The sequence below is a fragment of the Periophthalmus magnuspinnatus genome, chromosome 20 (genome assembly GCF_009829125.3).
Source record: "Periophthalmus magnuspinnatus isolate fPerMag1 chromosome 20, fPerMag1.2.pri, whole genome shotgun sequence".
Classification (NCBI taxonomy): Eukaryota; Metazoa; Chordata; class Actinopteri; order Gobiiformes; family Gobiidae; genus Periophthalmus; species Periophthalmus magnuspinnatus.
In genome coordinates, this window is record NC_047145.1 from 13,739,534 (window position 1) to 13,761,972 (window position 22,439).

Below are 22,439 nucleotides of genomic sequence, written 5' to 3' on the forward strand. Positions count from 1 at the left end.
TATATCGGTCTCACAAATTTTCTTTTCCAAATAAATGCAACAGATATTAAGGTTTATTTTTTGTTGCGTGTGTGTTTACCTTACAAATATATACCTATGTACAGTATTCATGGATGAAGAACCAAATCTTGCTAAGTTCCCGTTCTGTTCCTCTGTGAATGGACCTCGCGCTACGTCTCTGAAAGACTCAATACCCACAATGCCTTGCCGCCAGGCTGTCAGTCATGTGATTAGCTCATGACAAGGAAGAGCATGAAGTAAACAGTATTATGGCATATTGGCAATGTTTTATACAACAAGCCATATTACATATGTAATTTAGTCTGTAAATTGTTTTAGATCTAGTCATTTTGCATCACACTGCCTTTGCTCAACGGACCGACAGAGCAATGGCGGAGGCGGAGGAGCAGGTAAGCAAGCATAGCATGCTAACAGTCACGTCAATGATTTGTCTGCATCATAGTGCCTTGTAATAATGAAATGCGGTGTGGAATTACTTCTATCAAAATGAGTTCCTTTCTCCTGGATTGAATTGATGAATCAATAGCTAATGTGTTAAATGCGCTTTTGATTGTATTCATGCTGAAGATTGACTGAAACTCTGTTCATTCAGGGCAGAAAACCAAGTGAAGAGTTTACAGATGACTCTGAGGTATGATGAAGCACATTTCTGTGTGCCCACCCCTTTTCTCACTCGTGTCTTCTATATAAAAAGTAACAGTGAGAAGTTGCACTAGTATGTCGGTAACACATTGTCTGTAAGGGGTTGCATTCTTCTGACATGCACTGGCGATTTCTGCGCCCAGACCCCACTGCTTACCACAAGGACTGTAAAACAGAGCCAACCTTTATCAACACAACTTGATCCCAGAAGGATCTTTGTCAGAGGTTTGAAAGGTGTCAGACACTCATGAATTACAGATGGCTTTCCAGATCCATCAATATTAGGGCTGTGCTTCAGTATACAGTACACCTGAGCTTTAGAGAATCACAAGTAGGCTAAATAAAATATAACTTACACATCAGCCTGGCAGGAGGGGGAGTTTGTCTTTTTAGGACCCAGAGAATAGAATGAAATATTGGGAAACAGGAGTTAAGGAATGTTCACATTGGTCGAGCACCCTGTTTCCTGGTAGAAGGTCTGTTGATTACTGCAGAATACACTGATTATATTGCAGTTTTACACAGTGCTGTTCTACATTATTCGTTTCAAATTGAATATGCAGATGAACAAACACTTAATTGGTGTATTAATTATATACTTAAAATTAACACTATTGTGTTTGTAGCCTGACAGTCAGAAATAGTGTTTAATAATTTGATATAAAGGTCATCCATGTGTTCAGTGTCTCCGGGTGAAGACTGGTGTGTGCAAATGTTTACAACGACCAGCTGTGTATGTGACAAAACAAAGGGCAAGTTACAAGATGGCAAAAGTTTGAAAAATGGGTAGTTTCTCTCAAGAGATGAAGTTTGGCTTTGTTGTTTGATACGCCTTTGAAACCCGTGACAAATGCCCTCGCATCAGAAATCTCACAACCAGAATACACAGGAAATAGCCTAGATATGGCGTTGTTGAGTGGGAAGGGATTGTTTTTGAAAATAACATTTTTTCCACGCTATTGTCCCCCACTTCCAACCCAGTAGCACATAATGGCAGACAATGTTTTGAGTTGATGCACCCTCTGGGCAGCCCCAGACTGTGCAGCATTGGTTATAAACTGAATTATGAGTAATATTCAGCCTGTGACTGGCCGCAAATGTTGGCTCATACAAAAGAGTGTAACATTGTGAATTGTCCCAAGTTTCCTTTATGAAAAGACAAAACCAATGTATTACACCAGGGATGAACCCACTTTTAAGATTGCTTTATGCTATATTTCAGGCAATTTAATGGTTATTTGTATTGTATATCCCCTAACATGGCAAGCATAAAGTGTAGAAATAGCACTAAGCTCTTTGTAGTTTTATGCAATGATGTGTAATGTTATTCATATTTTAGGGTCACTGCAGAACCTTTTGACTAATACTGTAAAATGTAACATTCTGTTCAACTTTGCCAATAAAACTGAAAATACATTTTGATATACATACAAGTGCTGGTTTCCTGCAGGAAGAGGACAGTGAGGAAGAGCCTAAGCTGAAGTACGAGAGGCTCTCCAATGGTGTGACTGAGATCCTCCAAAAGGATGCAGCCAGCTGTATGACCGTCCATGACAAGGTAGAGGTCATTCTCCAGTACAAACTGCCATTATTTATGCGCACATTTGAGGCCATTCTCCTCTCACCTGCCGTCTCAGGGAGCTCACCTGGCTCCATTACCTTCTCATCTTTTTATTCCCTGTCTACACACTTGTGATCCTTTTCTGTTTCTGGAGCATTTTGAAGACCACTCTCACTGAGATGGTTAATCGTCGTGGCACTGACGTTGCATACTCGAGCAGAGCACCAGTCATATCTTGTTATGTTTCCTAACCTTATGTTTTATTAAATGCTATTGATTTTCATTTGTTTTCTCTTTGAAGAACTTTTATTCTTCTCTCTTTCCTGCTTCCAATCCACTGATTGATTGCTTTGGTGAAATCTTATATTTGATTTGACTTTTTTGTTAGTTTTTATAGTCATCAAGGCACCTGTGCGGTCACACCAGCCCCCACCGCTGCGGCGGACTCCTTCCATGTATGAAGCTGCCACTAGCACATATTGCCTTATGTTGCCTCATATTTTAAGTGTTTGAATCAGAATTTCATTTGAACAATTCCATTCTGATAAATCCCTTTAAAAGTCGCTCCGCCTCACAAGGTTGAACCCTTTATTTATTTATTTTTGGTTATTTTATTTGGGAGATTGCGCCGGCTCTGTCTGACATGCTCAGCTGTGCCTGTAAATATAAGCATTTCATTATAGACTGCACTGAAGCATGGTGGGCTAGCCGCACATCCACACAACGGTCTATGAGGGCGGGGGGATTAGGAGGAGGGCAGAGAGCAAGGGTTGGGTGGAGGAACACACACTTAATCTAATGCCAAAAGCCCCCAGATTCTATAATTTTTTTGTCCCAGTGGGCTACGTACACACAAGCTTACAAACGTATTTCTGCCCGCCGCAGAACACAGAAACCAGTTGCTGCTCAGTAGAAATAATAGCTCTATGCTAGGCACGGACTAGATTGGATTGCATGGCTAGCATAGGAAGAAGTCGCATGTACAGTGCATTTATTATGCTTAAGCGTTTTAATTCAAGAGAAAAAAAAATGCCATTTCACAGTGCCTGCTTTAATAAATAGGTCTTTTCCACTTTCTGCAATTTCACAGTTTTGCCTCTGAGCCCACCCAATCCCCACTGTGCCCTTGGTGCTCCAGCTCAGGAAATATATTTATTTCCTCTTGCACACTTTTATTTAACACATGATTTTTTTCTAAAATCTTCACTTGTTTTGGTGTCTTCAGTTTTATGTACATTGTTTTTTTCTTCCACAGTTCCTAGCCCTTGGTACACACTTTGGTAAAGTCTTCCTTTTGGACATCCAGGGAAATGTAACCCAGAAGTTTGAGATTGTAAGTACTAGCTCATCCTATAATAATATAACAATACTGCACAATGTACATTTTAATGTTAATAAACTAATTGCTTGGATGTATCAAAGAAGTCCTTATGAATACATGTATAGTGATAACATGAATCTACCTCAAAGCTTTATGGGTTGTTTCCAAGAAAACATTATATTAGCATCACAAATTCACTTTTATGTGGGCAAATTCAGAGATAACAATATCCTGTTTATATGAATTAGGACAGTACATGTGTGAGCAAAAAAGTTGATCATCACAATGTTGTAAAATTAAATTAAATTGTTCAAGTAGTTATAATATTTCTGTAATAATAAAATGTTAACTTTGCTTGCCTACATGTGAGGAATAAAACATGGTAAAAAAAAAAAAAAAAGTAATTTGCTTGATCCTTTTAAGCTTAAAAAAAAAAAAAGTTACTGTAAGTGATTAAGTATTAAGCAGTGATTACATCAAAGTTTAATGTACCGTGGAATATATATTGTGTTTTCTGACCAGCACATCTTCTCAAAACCCCTATTCAGTAACTTTATCTTTTGCTTGTCTGTGTTATAAGTGTTATGTTATGTATTATTATTTTTTCCTGCTTTAAATGGCCACTATTATTATACTGTTTGTAAATAGCTCAGCTAAAAGCCTTAGCTATGACTATGCAAATGTCAGTACACACTACTTCCTCTACACACGTATGATTCCATTCCATATTGAAAGTTTACATTTCACTTGGCAGAGCCATAAACAGCTATAAAAAGATGCTATGATATTGTGTGCCTGCAGAGCTCGGTGAAGATCAACCAGATCAGCCTGGATGAGAGCGGGGAGCATGTGGGCATCTGCTCCGAGGATGGCAAGGTGAGATCTCCCAGCTCATCACTGCTGCTTACTGATCCTTAAGCCATCAGTATTTTTCATCTTTCATAATTTTTCTTTAGACGACTATTCACCTACCTGTGCCAAATGTTATGCTAATAGTGTGGAACTTGCTTGTGATTTCTATGTGAGATTATTTGAAGGTGCTTTATCTTCAGTCTATCCTTATTTTGTTCATGATGCTGGGATTTATAAAAAGCAGTAGCGATTTTGAAAAGTGTAGAGATGATTTGTGCTCATATTCGTTGAGCTGTCAGTCATCCATCAGCCATGGATACACTGATGGCTGTTCTCCACTCTGCTGTTATCTTGTCTCTCCTCATCATTACCACCATCTTTCATGGATTTTACAGTCAAGATATGCTCTCTGATATAAACTTCCCTCCCCCACTTTGAGCACTTTGGTGGCAAAAAACAAGATCTTGTCGCACAAAAAGTGGAACAGACAATTAAAATCAATGTTACAGTGATTGTTTGCTCTCACCATTTCACTCAGTGTTTAATCCTCAAAAATCTAACTTAATCCTTCACCACTGGACCGGGTGCAAAAAAGAAATAATCTGGGAAGTATATTATTGACGTAACAGTTCCTTTTCGGCCTTCAGGAACGGGAAGGCTGTGTGTCCTGTCCTCTAATGGTGCTCTGGGTCTGCTGTAGCCAACAGAGGCTGTGGTCAAGCCCAAGATTAGGACTCCTGTTTCTAAACCCTGCAGGGTTCAAAGAATCAACTTGTTCACTAATTGGTGACCCAGTGGAGAAGTAGGGAGCCAATCAAAATCTTTTCTGAGTGCAATTCCCCCCGCTGACCCCTGATAGTTGCAGAGGCAGCAATTAAATGAGAAATTTTGAGTTATTCACCTTCAGTTCTTGTTTTGTCTTTGTTCCAGGTTCAAGTGTTCGGTCTGTATACAAGAGAGGGCTTCCATGAGAACTTCGACTGTCCCATCAAAGTGAGCTCATGTCACATGATCCTGCTCTCCGCACTGTCTGAACCTCCATCATCTTTAAGCTAAATTAACACTCTTATTCCAGGTGGTAGCCTTACACCCTCAGTTTAGCAGATCTAACAACAAGCAGTTTGTCACAGGAGGAAATAAGGTAGGATTGAAGATTATTGTACACTCTAATAGTTATGGAACAGTAATTTGTCCAGATATTGTTCAGTTGAAAGTGAATGGGCAGGCTTTTGTGTGGGGTGAAATCTCTGTGCTGGAGTGCTCTCAGGACATTTGCACAAACTGCTCTTTGCTCAATAGTGTTTGAAAGGCAGTGCCTACTGCGCAGAGTGCATACATGCCTTTATCACATGGATTCAGAATGCTAGGATTATTATATGTATGTGTAATAAATATCTAAAATGCTATCAATTTAAATGAATGCAACTAATACTGCATACATTTTATGTACTATGTTTCTATGCAATGGAATTTGCTGATGGAATCATGGCAGTCAATCTATCTATCAACCTAATTACTCATACCACCATTACATTACAGGCAAGGTGGGTTAACTATCTCACCCAGGGACACAACACTATGAGCCAGTTGAATCCAGAATCAAACCTCAAACTTTTGTTTTGTGGGCACATGCTACCACTGTTATTCATGTTAAACTTAACAAAAAATATTTTCACACTGCAATAAACAGCATTAACATTGCATCATTGCTAGTTTGTCCATAGAAAAGTATACTGACATTTATATAAGTGGGGTCAGGAAAAACAAGTTTTTATGAAACCCCATTGTTAGTGTTACTTTGCCATTTTCTTTCAATTGGCGCTGATTTCTCTCAGGTCCAAGTTGTGAAGGCCTCCACAAGGTGCCTGTGATGGAAATCAATAAGCCTCAACGGGAGCCACATCCTGTCAAAGGAAATTCAATTTTGTCTCCGCAGTTCCTTTGTCATATCATCTCTTTGTAAAGCAAACTGTTTATTAATATATCCCAACTGCTGAATTACTCTTTTCATCCGCACTAATGTTCCATACACTTTTAGAGGCTTTTAGCAGCAATGTTCTATGGACAGACATAGTGCTGCAAAGGTGAATACCTGCTCGGTCTGAGGAGTAGTGATTACGTTTCCATAGTTCAAATAAAACTAGATGTGTTAATTTTATGCACTTAAGTCTTGAGAGGGGTATGCATCCAAAAGACATTTTACACATTAACATATCATTTTGTTTAACTGCTCAATCCATTTAATTTCAGTTTTTATATTTTTTGTACCATCATTCCAAATTAGCAGAGAACTCTTTACTTGTTCTTTGTTATGCACTGCCCTCTGTAGGTTATATGTTGCAACTACTACATATTGGAAGTCAGACCATTTTCATTGAAAATATTTAAAGTATTTCTTTCTGTACAGCTACTTTTATATGAGAAAAATTGGTTTAATCGTTGGAAGACAGCTGTTCTTCATGAAGGCGAGGGCACCATCACTAATATTCAGTGGAGGGCTAACCTTATTGCATGGGCCAACAATGTGGTAAGAGTTTCTCGTTTATGCTGAACATTTAGATGACAACAAATCTAAATGTTCAGTAGAGCCTCAGCTTTTTAAAACATTGACTTTTAATTTCATTTTCCAGGGAGTGAAAATCTACGACATTAGTACAAAACAGAGAATTACAAATGTATTGCGGGACAATGTCAGCTTGAGGCCTGACATGTACCCATGCAGTCTCTGTTGGAAAGATGACACCACTCTGATTGTGGGCTGGGGATCCTCTATTAAGGTTGTATGTTTTTTGCTTGTGTTTTTTACAGCTGTATTAAATTGTAATTTCATGAGTGTGGTTGTTAACTGAAGTCTGTCTTACTTATTTTTCTAGATCTGTGTTGTAAAAGAACGTAATCCCACTGAAATGAGAGACCTGCCTAGTCGCTATGTAGAAATAGGTATCGTTTTCTATTGAATAATACCTGTGTTGTCATAACTAACTTTGTATGTGATTCTAGGTAATGAATCCATTTGCATTTCTTAATAATCTGCATTCTCAGTATCAGCATTCGAGACAGAGTTTTTCATCTGTGGCCTGGCACCTCTGGCAGATCAGCTTGTTACACTTTACTTTGTGAAGGAAAGCCCTGAGAACATGGTAATATGTATATAATTAATATTATAAAATAGAGTTTAAACCTGCCTTTTGGAGTATGCTTTACTCTGTTTGAACGTATGTTTGAGCAGGATGACGACTTTCGGGCAAGGCCTCGTCTTGACATCATCCAGCCTCTTCCTGAAGGCTGTGAGGAAATCTCCTCAGATGCACTGACCGTGCGCAACTTCCAAGACAATGAGTGCAGAGACTATAGACTTGGTAAAACACTGTGAACCTAGCCTTAGTTAGAGCATAAAACCGATTACAGTGTATCAGTGCATGGCATTTGTCTATCAAAGTCAACCGTAATGGACAGTAGACACTGAGTCATGCATGTCATTGCATTCATAGAACATTCTGAAGGAGAGTCGCTCTTCTACATCATCAGTCCTAAAGACATTGTTGTGGCCAAAGAGCGAGACCAAGATGACCACATTGATTGGCTGCTTGAAAAGAAGAAATATGAGGTTTGCATTAATGCCTATTATTAACAATGGACACAGACACCAATTAAATGTGTCTTGTTATGGTGGTGACAGGAGGCTCTCATGGCTGCAGAGATCAGCTTCAAAAATATCAAGCGACATGATGTAAAGAAAATTGGGATGTCTTACATCAATCACTTGGTAGAAACAGGGGACTATGACAATGCGGCAAGGTATGTCTATGGAATATGTGGAAACAATGCAGCGTGGCTTAGGAGTATATATTCTAGTCAGCTTTATCAATCATGTAAAAGGATTATACGTCCGGTGTTTGTAACAGACTTACAATGGCATAATACGATAATAAAAATACAATGGCATTATTTTACATTTTTACAGAAAATGTCAGAAAGTTTTGGGGAAAAATATGGAGCTCTGGGAGAATGAAGTTTACAGATTTAAAACGATTGGACAGTTAAAGGTAGGAGTCACAATGTCTTGATTCTCATAAGTCAAGTATTTTAACCCCTTTTTCTTGTCTTCTTCGCAGGCCATTAGCCAATACTTACCAAGAGGAGATCTGCGTCTTCGTCCTGCTATTTATGAAATGATCTTGCATGAATTTCTCAAAACGGATTATGAGGTAATTTATGCCCAATAATAACCCTCGAATCAGTAATACTATTATAATTTTATCTTCTTCCAAAAGGGCTTTGCTACACTTATTCGAGAATGGCCTGGAGAGCTGTACAATAATATGGCCATCGTCCAGGCGGTCACAGATCACCTAAAGAAAGAACCCACTAATAGCACTTTGCTCACCACACTGGCCGAACTGTGAGACATTTGTTCTTTTATTAATACAGACATGGGAATAAGGTGTGTTTATTATTATTATTTTTTTATATTGCAGGTACACATATGACCAGAGGTATGATAAAGCCTTAGAAATTTATCTGAAACTGAGGCACAAAGACGTGTATCAGCTCATTCATAAACACAACCTTTTCTCCTCAATTGAAGATAAGATTGTCCTTCTTATGGACTTTGATAAAGAGGTAATTCTATATTTTACAGTATTTATCAAAGAGGTTAGTCTTTCAAATTTTAACCTGCTTGCCTCCACTCTCAGAAAGCTGTTGACATGCTGCTTGACAATGAAGACAAAATATCTGTAAATATCCCACACTCTAAATTGTCAATTAAAGTGTATTGTAAATATATGAATTCAGGAAAATACAGCACTTGATTGTACAACTCATTTTTTATTTTTATTTTATTATTTTTTTAGATTGACAGAGTGGTAGAGGAGCTGGCAGACAAACCTGAATACCTGCATGTGGTATGTCATTATATATTTAGATTATATTACTTTACAATGTTAACTTTACTGATGTCAAATACTTTCTTTTCCATAGTACCTCCATAAACTTTTTAAGCGGGATCACCACAAAGGCCAAAAATATCATGAGCGCCAGATTGGACTGTATGCCGAGTATGACCGACCAAATCTCCTACCTTTTTTGCGAGATAGCACACACTGCCCTCTGGAGAAGGTATATGGAATTTATCATAAGTCATGCATTTTGTTCTCTTACCTTCTTCTACTGTTCTCTTTCAGGCTCTTGAGATTTGTCAGCAGAGGAACTTTGTTGAAGAGACAGTTTTCCTTCTCAGTAAGTTATTAAATTCCACTTTTTCATTTTATGTTTCTAAAATAATGTTGTCTCAGAAAGAAATAATGTTTGTTTAATCTATTTATTTCGGAGAAGGTGCATATCAATTAACATAATGTAAATTATGATTCTCTCAGGCCGAATGGGAAACTGCAGGCGAGCTCTACAAATGATCATGGAGGAGCTTGGAAATGTGGACAAGGCTATAGAGTTTGCTAAAGAACAAGATGATGCTGAACTCTGGGAGGATCTGATCTCTTATTCAATTGACAAACCACGTAGGTTAAACTGTCCTAATATATTTTATCTTGGACTAATAAATAACAATTACTTTATAAAAATTATGTGTGCATGTTTTCAGCCTTTATCACAGGCCTCCTGAATAATATTGGAACTCATGTGGATCCTATTCTTCTCATTCACCGCATTAAGGAGGGAATGGAGATCCCAAACCTCAGAGATTCACTAGTTAAAATCCTTCAAGATTATAATTTACAAGTAGGAAAAAAGACGCATGTTCTTATTCACACTTTATAGATGTTGACTTGTATGTAAAATGGTTTATTTTGTATTAAGATTCTCTTGAGGGAAGGTTGTAAGAAGATCTTGGTGGCTGACTCTCTTTCACTGCTCCAGAAAATGCACCGGACACAAATGAGAGGCGTCAGAATTGATGGTAGATTTTGCTCAGCAATAAAACTGCAGTGTCAATAGCAGATCAATAGTTGTATTAGTGACCTTTGGTGACCTTTCCTTTTAATAGATGACAATATTTGTGAGTCATGTCATGCAACAATATTACCGTCAGGTATGTGTTTTGTGAGTAATTTTTGCAACTTACATTTGATTTAAATTTAAAAGATTGATCTTCAATGCTTATCCTTCTCAGACATTACAAGAAACTTCAGTGTGGTGGTGTTTCACTGCAGACACATGTTTCACAAAGAGTGTTTGCCATCCACAGGAACTGTAAGTAATTATACTAGTACTAGTCATACTAGCTTAAGTTTTTTGTATTTAGTATTATTATTATTTTTTTTATATTCTATAAGAATCTTCTCCCCCATACAGACTCCTGGTGTGCAGTTTTGTAACATCTGTAGTGCCAAGAAGCGTGGACCAGGAAGTGGAATACTGGATATGAAGAAGTAGCCTTTCACTTGTAACTTTTTTTTTCTTTCATTTTCTTTTGTGCCATTCATTACTCAGAATTTGCTAAACAACACAACTATCTACCAATTCATAAATGTGTATTTACTTTTCACTGTACTAATCACTTACAAAATACTTAAAAATGCCTGTTATTAGTTTTATGCATCATGACAAAATAAAAATAAAAGAAAAACATTATTTATTGATTGGTGTTTTACATAGTGTGAGTGACTTCTTTATAGATTTATCTATTTAGTACTATAATAAAACATTATGTGTAATAAGAAGAAAGAAATATTTGTATTAGTGTAATAGAAGCTTATGGTTTACTAATGTTTTTTGTTTTTTCTTTCTTTTCTTTTTGCATATTTGCAAAAAAGAGACTTAACGTTTGAGTTATGATTTGTTAAAGTTTTTTGTTTTTTTTTGTTTTTTGTTTTAATGAATCGTTTAGAACGGGAACGTCACTTCCGCCCTTTTCCTCCGGAAGTACAGTTAATTTTTTATTCACAAGAAAAAAAACAGCTGGCGTTGAAAAGGAAAACATCAAAGTGAGTTTTGTTGTTGAATAATGTTGCGCTGTAGTTTTGCTATGGTTAATATCGTGATAGGTGCTGTTGAAACTCCCGGTTTTGTCTCAATGGATGCAGCTTTTTGACCTGGAACGGCGATAGTCGTTTCGCTCATTTGTTGCAAGCGCTGCTAGCGCTAGCTCCATCACTGAGGACCTGAGCTAGCATTCAAGCCACAGGGAGCAAGCTAACTCATCATTTCTGACTCTGTACAACTTTGTGTGACAAAAGTATATGCCAGATAAATGCTGCAAATGAAATGTATGTCAGAGATTGCCCAAAAATGTGATGCTTTAGATTGGACATTGTGTGATTTGCTACCCGCAAGTTTTACTGTTTACGTTTCTTGTTAGCCAGCGCGGCTGCATGTTTACAAAATCGGTCTCCACAAAAATGTTACTTGGCTATAGATATAAAAGTTTGAGGTATATCAGTACATTCTGCCATATACATGTAGCCTACATGGACACTTGTTCTAATATATTGTCAACCAGCTTGTGTTTTATTAGTGAAAACAACCAATGCCCCCAAATAAACTGGGTCCTTGCAAAGATTCTTGCTGTTTGTACCATTTCAAACATATATTGACTTTTGCTTGTTTTCGTAGAAATGCCTGCGTCAAAGAGGGAATTATCACCACCAGAGTCTGAGTCCAAAATTAGGAAGTTGGATGAAGATGCATCTAAAGTGGCAACTATCCTGGGAACTGACAACTCACCAGAAAGAACAGCAGCCCCACGTACCAAGAAAAAACTGTCTCCTTCACCTGGGGGAAATAATTCAAGGCCTAGTTCTCCTTTGTCAGACTCCAGTGAATCAGTGTCTGATCCACCTTTCAAAAAAGCCAAGCTTCTTTCCACAAGTGCCTTTTCTACAGTGTCCTCAAAGGAATCCAAGTCCAACATCTCCCTGATGCAGACAGCATTGACAGAGTCTGAAGAGGCAAGTATTGGCAGTAGTAACACAGATTTCGTCAGGGTGAGGGATGGCAGTGACAAAGCCATCTGCATCCTACAATATTCTAACAAAGCTATGGCTGAAGAAACATTGGCTGTACCAAATGAAGAATTGCCCTGTTCTCCTTCAGGTCCTGTACAAATAGACCACAGTTATGGGAGAATATCAGAAATTACTGAGACAGATCAGGAAGGTTACGTTTTAGAAGAATATACAAGTTCAGTTCCAGAGTCACAAAAAATAACAGACACAGAATCAATAGAAACAAGCGTAGGTAATGTCACTAAATGTGAAGCTGAACCTAGCAACTGTTCAAGGGTGCATGCACTAGAAAGTCAAAAAACAGACGATATTATAATTGATTTATCCTCAGATTCACTGGACAATGGGACATGTATTGTGGCATCCGATTGCAAAGAGAAAGACGAGACCCGTTCAGACCTTCAAAGTGAAAAAGAATTTGAAAATAAAACACCATTTCCTGAAAAGGCACTATGTCCGGTTGAAATTGTTTATCCAAATGACATGGAAAAAACAGATACTCTAACAGCTGTGCAGAACGAGGGTTTAACTGAAGTCCCTACTGTGCCAGTTACAGAAGAGTTTGAACAGGATGTCAAATGGCATGCAAAAGAAAAAGAGCATGAAACACAGGTTGAAGAGACATCTACAGATTTTACAACAATTCATCCATCATTCAATAAAAAACATTTCGAACCAGAACAGTCTCTAGCTGTAAGCAGTATTCCAGAGGGGCACACTGATAACAGTTCAACAACTGTGCAAAGTGTTAGTAATTTAGAGCAAACGGACAGCACTGTTGAATTCACCTTTGAGGAATCTCTTAAATTGAAAGACCAAGTGTTAAATGACTTTACTAACACCTCTGACAGCAGTAATGAAATTACAGATTACTTGCATAAAAATGAAGCAGAAGAAAAGGTGGAAATAGTATCATCTAGAAATGAGTGTGGCTTACAGAATATTATGTCAAATGAAAAATCAACTAGCAAGGACCTAGAAGACCAGGATAATGACAGAGTTAATGACTCCATTCCAAGAGTTATGGAGGACTCTCTTATGGAAAAAGAAAAGCCTTGTATTGAGGATGCCACTATGCTGAACGGACAGATCAGTGTTGAAATCCCCACAGCGTTTTCAGCGATAAACTCTGCAGCCGTGGACATACAAAACTGTGAAAGGCAAGCAGATCAGCACACTGAAGGTTCCTGTCCTTCACACACTGTTGAATCTGACTGTATTCATGATGCTATTGAACCTGCTTCAGATATGTCCCAAAATGCAGGTGAATATACAATGTCACAAAATGATGAGATGACTGCCCACTCTCCTGGAACACAGAGTCTCTGTTTAGTGCCGACAGTAGATGTACAGAGTGAGGTCCAGCTAAATACTTCTGATCAGTATTATCATGAACCTGAGGTAGAAACATTTGAACTACACAAAGAGATGGTGTCACGTCAAACCAAAACCATTGATTATCCTGAATCATCTGAAGTTATACCCCAGGAAGTTGTTCTAGCTGTAAACACAGAGAATTCAGTGGAAAGTGAGCATAGCACATATTTGTCAAGCCAAACTGAGAATGAAACTTTCACCGTAAAAAAGAATACATTTGCTGCTGTTGTTCCTTTAAGTCCCACAGCTGTTGAGACAATATTCCCTCCTGAAGTGACTGCTTCGCCACTCAAAATGTGTTCACAGTACCGCGAGGTCAGTGAGACATCTGTACTGACTCTAGTTGATCAAGTTGAATGTTCCACTGTTATGGAAAACAATAACACAGATACACAACCAAATTTATTACCACAGATAAATTCTGCATTAGCAACAGATGAGGTTATACCACCTTTAGTGGAAATATGTCCCGATGTGAGTGAAGCCTCCAGTGAAAAACAAATTAAAAATATTGAAAGTGGAGAAATTGTGGACTCAGAGAATCAGATAAATACACCATCTGAAGAAATAAGTTCTACGGTTGTACCATACCACAGTGCAAATTCCTTGTCAAGGCAAGCAGAGGACATTCAAGAAAGTTTCATCAGTAATGCTTTTACTGACCATTCTGAAGAGGTTGTTACTGAATATTACAACACAACAACCAATTTGCAAGCCATAGCACCATCAGAGGAGATTTCTGTACCTACATCCACAGTTGAACTTGACACTAATAATGGTCAAGGGATAACCTCTGACTCTGAGATCAGAGATGCAAATAATGTTAACATCGAAGAAGTTAACACAAACTGTGCAGATACCATTGCTATGGAAGTTCAACTTTCAGAGCAAAACACTGCAGAAGAAGATGAAGTTATCATTGAAAATGTGGATAAACAAATGATGACACTAACAGAAGAGATTAAAGTAGCACCTTCAGTTTTGGCAGCAGAAGAAGATGAGCATTCAGTGGTCTTTTTACATGAGGTTCAGGGAGGTCTGTCTCATTCTGAGATTATTGAAGATGAGCAAATGCAAGCTGAGTCAGTTGTGAATACTATGGAAGATAATACTGTAATTAGTGAATCGCAAGAAACTGAAGGTACAGCAGACATAATTGAAATAAATGAGAAGGAAATTGATGCTAATGATTTGACAACACAATTACTCCTTAATACAGGAGAACAAGTTCAAGAATCTCAAGGCAATGAGGAGACTAATATTGTTGATCATAACCAAGAGGATGTTCACAGCATAGAAGAACCAAATAAGATGACGATTGAGTCTGACCTTAAGAAAAATGAAAACCAGATAGTGTATGAGCCTATTAGCAGTCCAGAAAGTACCACCGATGGAGACGTTCCTATACTACCAGAAAACAATGATATAGTTAGGCTGATGCATGCAGACATTACGGATACCTCACAGATCATATATAGTGTGTCAGCATTAACTACTGACAAAGAAATGGTTGTTTCAGATGGCTATACAGTTGCTGAAATCCCAAGTGTACCTCCAGAAAGTTCAATAATTTCCCCTGTTGAAGACTTTAAAGTAAATGGCAAAAATTTTCAAAATGACAAATCCACCGGGAGCGAAAATATTTTGGACAACCAAACAGAATTGCCGAGTTTACAGACAGATGTGTTATCTCAAGTATCACAGAATGAGGAAATTAGCAAAATGGATAGCCAGCAACTTAAAAATGAAGAATATTCAGATCAACAGGTAATATCTGAGACTCACACAGCAGCTGAAATTCAGAGTGTTGAACAGAGCATGGCCATTGAACAATTAGAGCAAAGCAATGGTGCACAGGATGTAAGTGTTTCAGTGACCAGTGCAATTGAAGATGCACCAGATGGCCAATTGGAGAACACAGAAGTGCGGAGTGAAGAGAGTGTCTCAGATTTAGTCACTGTCTCAGTGCTTACTGAACAAGTGCAGGAGGTCACTGGGCCTGAAGCTGTCACAGGCACAGAAGCAGCTACAGTTACATTTACTACAGAAATCCAAGAAAATCAGGAAACTGACACCACATGTGAAGAGTATGTTATATTAGAGCCTGTACCAGACAATGCAATTCACTACGACATTATTACTCAAGCTGTGGCTGAATCGGGGCTATCAGAAGAGATTAGCTCAAACACTGAAAACATTATAGATGAGGTACAGCAAACAAGTGGTATTCATGGGGAAAGCACACTAGAGACAATGGTTGTTGAGACAAATTTGGAAAACACTGAACAGGTTGAGCAAATTGGTATCTCCCCTCAACCCACTGACATGATGGAAGTAACACCATCCAACTTTGAGCCAGATGTCACACAACCAGTGGATGTTAATATGATGCCACCAGAGTGCCAGATTTTGGAGGATATTGAGATTGGACGTGAAATAGTTGTGGCAGAAGAGGAACAAGAAGAGGACAGTGACATTTCTATAATTGAGAAACCTCAAGAATATACCACAGAAGAACAACTTAAAAAGACTGATGAAAATGATGAGATAAGCAAAGAAACTGGTGAGGAGAAAAGCAAAGAAATTGGTGATGAGAAAAGCAAAGAAACTGGCAGTGAGACAAACAAACAAACAATCTCTTTGGAAACTACAACAAAGGATAGCACCACTGCTGAGAAAAAAGAGCCCGAAAAACCTAAGAAGCAAGAAATGAACACACAGGCCAGGACCAAAGCTCGTCTTGCAGCTCTCGCAGAGCAAAAGGCTGCTGCTTCTAAGAGACAAGCAAGGAGAGAGCAGCTCAACCTATTAGCCTTGTGTCAAGAAATAGCAGAGGACATAGCTACAGACAGCATGCTTCTAAAGAAAATAGAAGAGGAGAAGCAAGCTGCAGCTGCAGCTAAAAGTGAAGGCAGCACAAATGAAAGTCCACATGTTAACAGTCAAGAGGAGCACCCAGGAGATGTGGTGGCTCCAACTCCAGAAGGTGTAGAGGTGACCTCAACTTCAGTCACATCCACTGAAGACAACACTGTAACCCAGACGTCTACCACAAATGCAGAGGAGACAAAGGCTACATCAGAGCCACCAAAACGGAGGTTCTTTACTTCACAAGTTATTGTTCCACTCAAAGCTCACGAGAAAAAGAAACTTACTAGATATCAAAGATTAAGACAAGTTGAGCTACAGAGAGAAAAAATGTCATGGGCTAGAGTGAAGAAGCTCAAGTCTGACCAAGCAAATCAAATGTTTTCGGAAATGGACTGGCAGGCATCAATGTCCTTTTCCTCGTTTGGTGTGGATCATGCAGCCGCTGTATCCGAGCCTGTAGCTATTTTGTCTAAACCATCTTCACCGGGCCTTTCATCCCCCAACAAATGCGCACCTAACACTGAGGAGCCTAAAGCTGAGATTTCCAAGCCTGAAACACCTGTAAGCGAACCAGCCAAGGTGGAAATGTCTCAAACTGGACCTGCAACAGAAGAAAAAGATGAAGCTGATAAAACAGAATCTCCTCAAAAGGAAGACTCAAAAGCTGAACCTGCCAAACCTGAGCTTCGCAAGTCCTCTCGGATCAGTAAAATTGAATCTTCAAAAGCTGCCTCTACGCCTGCACCAGCAACAAAAAGCAAAGCCACATCTAAAAAGGTCCTTCCTGCTGTTCCACCTCCCATGCCAAATGGCCTTAATAATCAGAGTTTGAAGATTGAGTATAAGCCGTACAAACCCAGGCCCAAGTATTCTCCTGATGACTTTGAACTGGATGACGACCCTATTCCTCCTCCAAAAGCATGTCCTCAGGCCAAGCCCACCAACCAGGTGACTCCTAATGTTCAATCAAGACCAGCTTCCCAGACCACAACCCTTTCAAAGCCCACTGTTTCAACACAACTTTCAAACCAATTGAAGTCCAAAGTTCTGACACCTGCTGGACAGATCTCAGATCAGATAAAGCCAGCCTCCAGTGCTGTGGCCAACCCTTCAGCAGCACAGGCACAGTCAAAAGGCACACATGCAACTCCATCGTCATCAAAGCTCTTACCCACAAATAAAGTGCTACAGAAAGCTCCTGCTTCAACAAACGCTCCATCTAAAGTTGTTGTAGCGCCAATGGTGGCTAAGCCAGCAGCCTCCTCACCCCAGGTTATGGCCCCAAGTGCAACCTCGGAGAAGGAGACCATTTTGTCTGTAAATCAGCCTGCCACATCTGAAACAACAACTGCTACTGCTCCTCCAGATGATGCAGCTGATTCTGCCAAATGCAAGGTACTGTATATCCAACCGATGGCTCTTGTGCTTTTGTTTACAATGGTGCTGACTTTTTACCCTTTTTACTTAGGCACCAGAGGGTGTTCCTTTAGCATCTGTTCTTCCTAAAGAAGACTCAAATGACTCACAGTGTGATGAAAACAAAGAAGGTATTATGCTATTCTTATATATCCTTGTCATTCTTTCCAATATACATTTTGTATCAGTGATACTGTTTGTTATGAATTTAGCTTCAAATATTTTTGTAACTTTTTTTTACAGTCACTCCAGTCCAGGATAAGATGGCCCCTGGTGTTCAGTTAGAGAAGACTGAATCAGGAGAAGCAGACCTGAATAAAGTCTCAAAACTCTGTCAAGAGTAAGTACCATATGCCGAATTGAAATGCCCTTATCTTAGTGATTTGATTAATGTTATGTTTTTTTACAGTCAAAACATTGAGACTCCCATGTCTGATGCTAGTCTACAGAAAGAAATAAAAAAACTAAAGGAAGCTGACAAAGATGGCATGCAGACTATAATTGTAAGGGGTTCTATTGCCTTGTTATTTTTATGTACTCCAAATAAGTCCAGTATGGTAATTCACAGATATTCTGTCACTTTTATAGGATGCAGGACAAAAGCATTTTGGACCAGTGGCATGCAGTGTGTGTGGGATGCTCTACTCTGCTGCCAATCCAGAGGATGAATCTCAACATTTACTGTTTCATAACCAGTTCATTAGCGCTGTCAAATATGTGGTAAGATGCAAATTGCGATTACATAACTACAACTCCTGTCATTTCAGTACAACCACATGTTTTAGAAGAAAGCAAATTGGTGCTAATAAACTTCAAATAATCCATTTAAAATTGTTTTAAGTAACACATAATTTTGCATGGAAACCAGCTACTTGTACCTACTGTATCATTATTAATACATTTTTTCATTTCCAAAGGGGTGGAAAAAGGAAAGGATTTTATCAGAGTTTCCTGATGGAAAAATAATTCTTGTTCTGCCAGATGATCCAAAATATGCCCTGAAGAAGGTAAGCAGATGTAAAATCCATTGCATTGAGCAGAACGTTTGTATTTGTCCATATTATTTATTGTTGTTTTCCTATTTAGATTGAGGAAATCAGAGAGATGGTGGACAATGACCTTGGCTTCCAGCAGGTGGAGTCCAAGTGTCCCTCAAAGACTAAAACCTTCCTCTTCATTTCTAATGACAAGAAAGTTGCTGGGTGCCTCATTGCCGAGCACATTAACGAGGTATTATACTGTGCACTAAATATGTTGTATTAGTGTAATGCGTGGCATGTTGATTTTTTTTTGTGGGAATGATTATAGGGCTACAGAGTGATTGAAGAGCCTGCCCCGTCTGGTTCAGAGGGAGAGAAGGTGATGTTTGAGAGACAGCGAGCGTGGTGCTGCTCTACTACTGCTGAGCCGGCCATCTGTGGTATCAGCCGGATTTGGGTTGTCAGCACCATGAGACGCCAGGGAATTGCCTCGCGCATGCTTGACTGCCTCAGGTAAGTTTTATTTATTTATTTATTTATTTTTTGGTTATTTATAAGCTTAATGACAAGATGTTTTCTATCTCTAATGCAGGAACAACTTCATATATGGTTCTAACCTGAGCAAGGATGAGATTGCTTTCTCTGATCCTACTCCCGATGGGAAACTTTTTGCCACACATTATTTTGGCACTTCTCAATTTTTGGTTTATAACTTTGTGAATGGGACACCTGCAACACAGGCCAAAACTGAAAAAGTATAACAGCTCTCAATCAGGCAACTATAGTTTTCACTGAGACGCTCACTGGAAAATGGGACCGGACCTTTTAACAATATAACAATTTAGTTTATGTTTTTGAAGATGGCATAATACTATTTGTGGAGAATATTCATTGGTTTGATTCTCAGGATGAAAACAACAAGACGTTGTTGAAACTATTTTAAATTCACCCTTTAATCACACTCTTCATATTCGGGCAAAACGTTTCAATCAACAAACATTTTAGTATAGTTTTAATGCATGATGCCACAGCAATAGATTTTTTCCCCCAACATAATTAAATGTATAGATTGTACTCACCAATTGCATCACATATGTGCATACCTATGACATTTGTGTGTGTGTCAGTTTATTTTATCTCTTTTGATCATGTTTTGGAATATAACCACAGCTACATAATTCATTTTCAGATTTCTCAGATTGGTCCTGTTTTAACATTTCTTATGTAAAGGATACAGGATTTTTTAATAATATTTTTTGGGGGATGAAATTTTAAAACAAGTGGAAATGTAGTGATGTAATGTAGGACTCTCACTGGGCATTCATTACGTGCTTTAATTTCTTATCCTGAAATGTTCAGTTTTTGATCTGAGCCATAAACCGTATATCATTTAGCATGGCATTGTAGCCTAACATTAGTGACATCCTATGCTTCACTAATGCTCTCTTTTGCTTTGTTTGTGCCTGAATGATTCATGTGATGTTTATAATTTTATATATATATATTTTTGATTAGTTGTTTAGTTTTCTACCTATATGTTCCAAGCCAAGCAATATGGCAGTTACTTTAGTCCATGTAGATTAACATCTTCCTATTCTTTAGTAACAATGAATTCCGATGTATATCAAATTATCATGTAGATGTATGCATACTTCTATTTCTGATTGAAAATTGTGTGGCCTTATGGCTCAGGGGTTGACAAATGCAAGGGGAATATTGCTCAGCGAAGGTGAGGTTGAACTGAACCTCTGTCACCAGATTTACTTATACTTACTGTAATCCATCCCTAATTTTCTTTCTTGTAAAGGCATTTTTAGAAAGATGTGTTGTGTATGAAAAAAATGGTTTATACAAAGCTGTTATGTAAATATTTATTTAAATAAAAAAAAAAACTAAAGGTACATTGTTTTATTGTTACTTTGTAGTTATTATAAATGTTTATCCTTTATCCAGCTTTTTCTTGTATTTGGATTGATACAAGCCAATTTACCAACCACAATTTGGTTTTGCATGAGAAAGAATTATGATTTAATAGGTAAAGTGTACACAATCAATATTGTGCCCTTAAAAACTATAAAAAACAAGCTTTCAACTATTTCAAAATCCAGCCTCAAAATAACGAGAGCATTGGTGATGGAATCCCTTCAGTGGCTTCTTCAAGTTTGAAAAACGTTTAAAATCGACCTATACATGACATGATATATAATGTCATAGATTGGTATGGCCCTATCCTATAACCCCCTAATCATAGTGGCATGGTGGCTGAGTGGTTAGCAGCAAGTGGGATTCATTCTGGCCATTCTGAGTTTGTATGTTTTTTCCCAGTACCTGGATAGGTTTCCTCTGGTCACTCAAGTGTTGCTCATCAACCCAAAACAACCAAAATGGGTAAAATCTGAGACTGACAAATTTCCCAACAGAGATTTTTTAACTTTATGTTGATTAAATCGATCATTTTGTGAAGCCCTACAAGGTGACTGCTGCTGGGATTTTGGGCTTTACAAAAATGTATTGAACTAAACTGAAATTTAAAAACCTGTGTAATCAAAAGTAGACCTAATAAAAGCATATGCACACAACTCAACACACCATTGTGGTCACTTGTGGAAGTAAATGTATTGGCTAAGTCCATTTGAAGAGTTGGCTAGAGTAAATATCAAGCTCTGCATATGACTTGTTGTATTTTCTGTGGTCTTTGTAGTGGAGAGGCAGAGTGCACCCATAACCGTGCATTCCTTGATGCTCCTGTCACAACAGAGTTCAGCTTGATGGCTACTTCTGTGAATCAAAACAACCTTAGAACAACACTGATACTTCCTCAGGGACAGGGTGAGAAAACAGAAGTCTCTGCTGGTCTTCAGGGGCCTGATAGTCATCAGCTGTGAAACAAGTGCCGCACTTAAGAAGGGGTCTTTAAAGCTTTAATTATGCTTTCACATACTGGTAATTTTATTTACTAGATTTTTTTCATTGAGACAAAAAAATGAAACGATAAAAATGTTTTATTACATTAAAAGGACAAAGGTGAAACAGCTGCCACATTGGATATTCACAAATGTTTCAGACTACATAAGAATGTGTAAAAAAAAAAAAAAAAAAAGGTAAGTATTTAGAAATACATTTAGAGTACAATGTCATATTTCAAGACATTTGCAAGATTTACAAAATGATATGGTGGAACTGTTACAAATAGTAAGAAAATGCCTCAGCCAAACAACACCATGAGCTGACCCGTTCACAGTGCAGTGGGGATTGGCCTTGTTGCCTGACATCTGTGGTGACTTGATCTGTTTTAAGAGTTTAAAACAAGATTACAGTAATGCTCTCAATACTTGTCCAGTTGACAAGCAATCTATTAGAAGAAAGAGCTGCTCTTAGGTTTGCATGGCAAATAAAATGTAAAATGTGACTATATTCAGTTTCCAATATATACC

At 38.2% G+C, this 22,439-nt stretch overlaps 2 protein-coding genes across 2 annotated transcripts; both read left to right on the plus strand.

Moving 5' to 3' along the window:
• The first annotated feature begins 208 nt into the window (after nucleotides 1–208).
• vps41 (VPS41 subunit of HOPS complex) lies at nucleotides 209–10,962 on the plus strand. Its single transcript, XM_033986131.2, has 28 exons — nucleotides 209–410; nucleotides 614–652; nucleotides 2,114–2,221; nucleotides 3,480–3,557; nucleotides 4,347–4,421; nucleotides 5,328–5,390; nucleotides 5,473–5,538; nucleotides 6,805–6,924; nucleotides 7,028–7,174; nucleotides 7,271–7,337; nucleotides 7,440–7,537; nucleotides 7,627–7,756; nucleotides 7,889–8,004; nucleotides 8,077–8,195; nucleotides 8,362–8,443; nucleotides 8,513–8,605; nucleotides 8,672–8,799; nucleotides 8,876–9,020; nucleotides 9,095–9,136; nucleotides 9,254–9,304; nucleotides 9,381–9,518; nucleotides 9,584–9,638; nucleotides 9,776–9,916; nucleotides 10,000–10,136; nucleotides 10,215–10,314; nucleotides 10,402–10,446; nucleotides 10,528–10,607; nucleotides 10,710–10,962. Exons 1-28 carry the CDS (start codon nucleotides 390–392, stop codon nucleotides 10,788–10,790), a joined length of 2,565 nt encoding a protein of 854 aa, XP_033842022.1. The 5' UTR covers nucleotides 209–389; the 3' UTR covers nucleotides 10,791–10,962.
• Nucleotides 10,963–11,265: 303 nt separating this feature from the next.
• Nucleotides 11,266–20,572, plus strand: LOC117388562 (uncharacterized). Its single transcript, XM_033986130.2, has 10 exons — nucleotides 11,266–11,341; nucleotides 11,970–18,004; nucleotides 18,078–18,156; nucleotides 18,269–18,365; nucleotides 18,435–18,528; nucleotides 18,614–18,745; nucleotides 18,943–19,032; nucleotides 19,112–19,255; nucleotides 19,334–19,518; nucleotides 19,598–20,572. Exons 2-10 carry the CDS (start codon nucleotides 11,972–11,974, stop codon nucleotides 19,764–19,766), a joined length of 7,023 nt encoding a protein of 2,340 aa, XP_033842021.2. The 5' UTR covers nucleotides 11,266–11,341; nucleotides 11,970–11,971; the 3' UTR covers nucleotides 19,767–20,572.
• Nucleotides 20,573–22,439: the final 1,867 nt, after the last annotated feature.

What these genes read in the sequence shown, in the direction of transcription:
- vps41 (XM_033986131.2), top strand. Translation starts at nt 390, where the DNA reads ATGGCGGAGGCGGAGGAGCAG. An exon ending in TTCTCAAAACGGATTATGAG is followed by an intron (nt 8,606 to 8,671) that starts GTAATTTATGCC and finishes TTCTTCCAAAAG; the next exon opens with GGCTTTGCTACACTTATTCG. An exon ending in GAGAGGCGTCAGAATTGATG is followed by an intron (nt 10,315 to 10,401) that starts GTAGATTTTGCT and finishes TCCTTTTAATAG; the next exon opens with ATGACAATATTTGTGAGTCA.
- LOC117388562 (XM_033986130.2), top strand. Translation starts at nt 11,972, where the DNA reads ATGCCTGCGTCAAAGAGGGAATTATCACCACCAGAGTCTGAGTCCAAA. An exon ending in TTAGCGCTGTCAAATATGTG is followed by an intron (nt 18,746 to 18,942) that starts GTAAGATGCAAA and finishes TCATTTCCAAAG; the next exon opens with GGGTGGAAAAAGGAAAGGAT. An exon ending in CAAAATATGCCCTGAAGAAG is followed by an intron (nt 19,033 to 19,111) that starts GTAAGCAGATGT and finishes TTTCCTATTTAG; the next exon opens with ATTGAGGAAATCAGAGAGAT.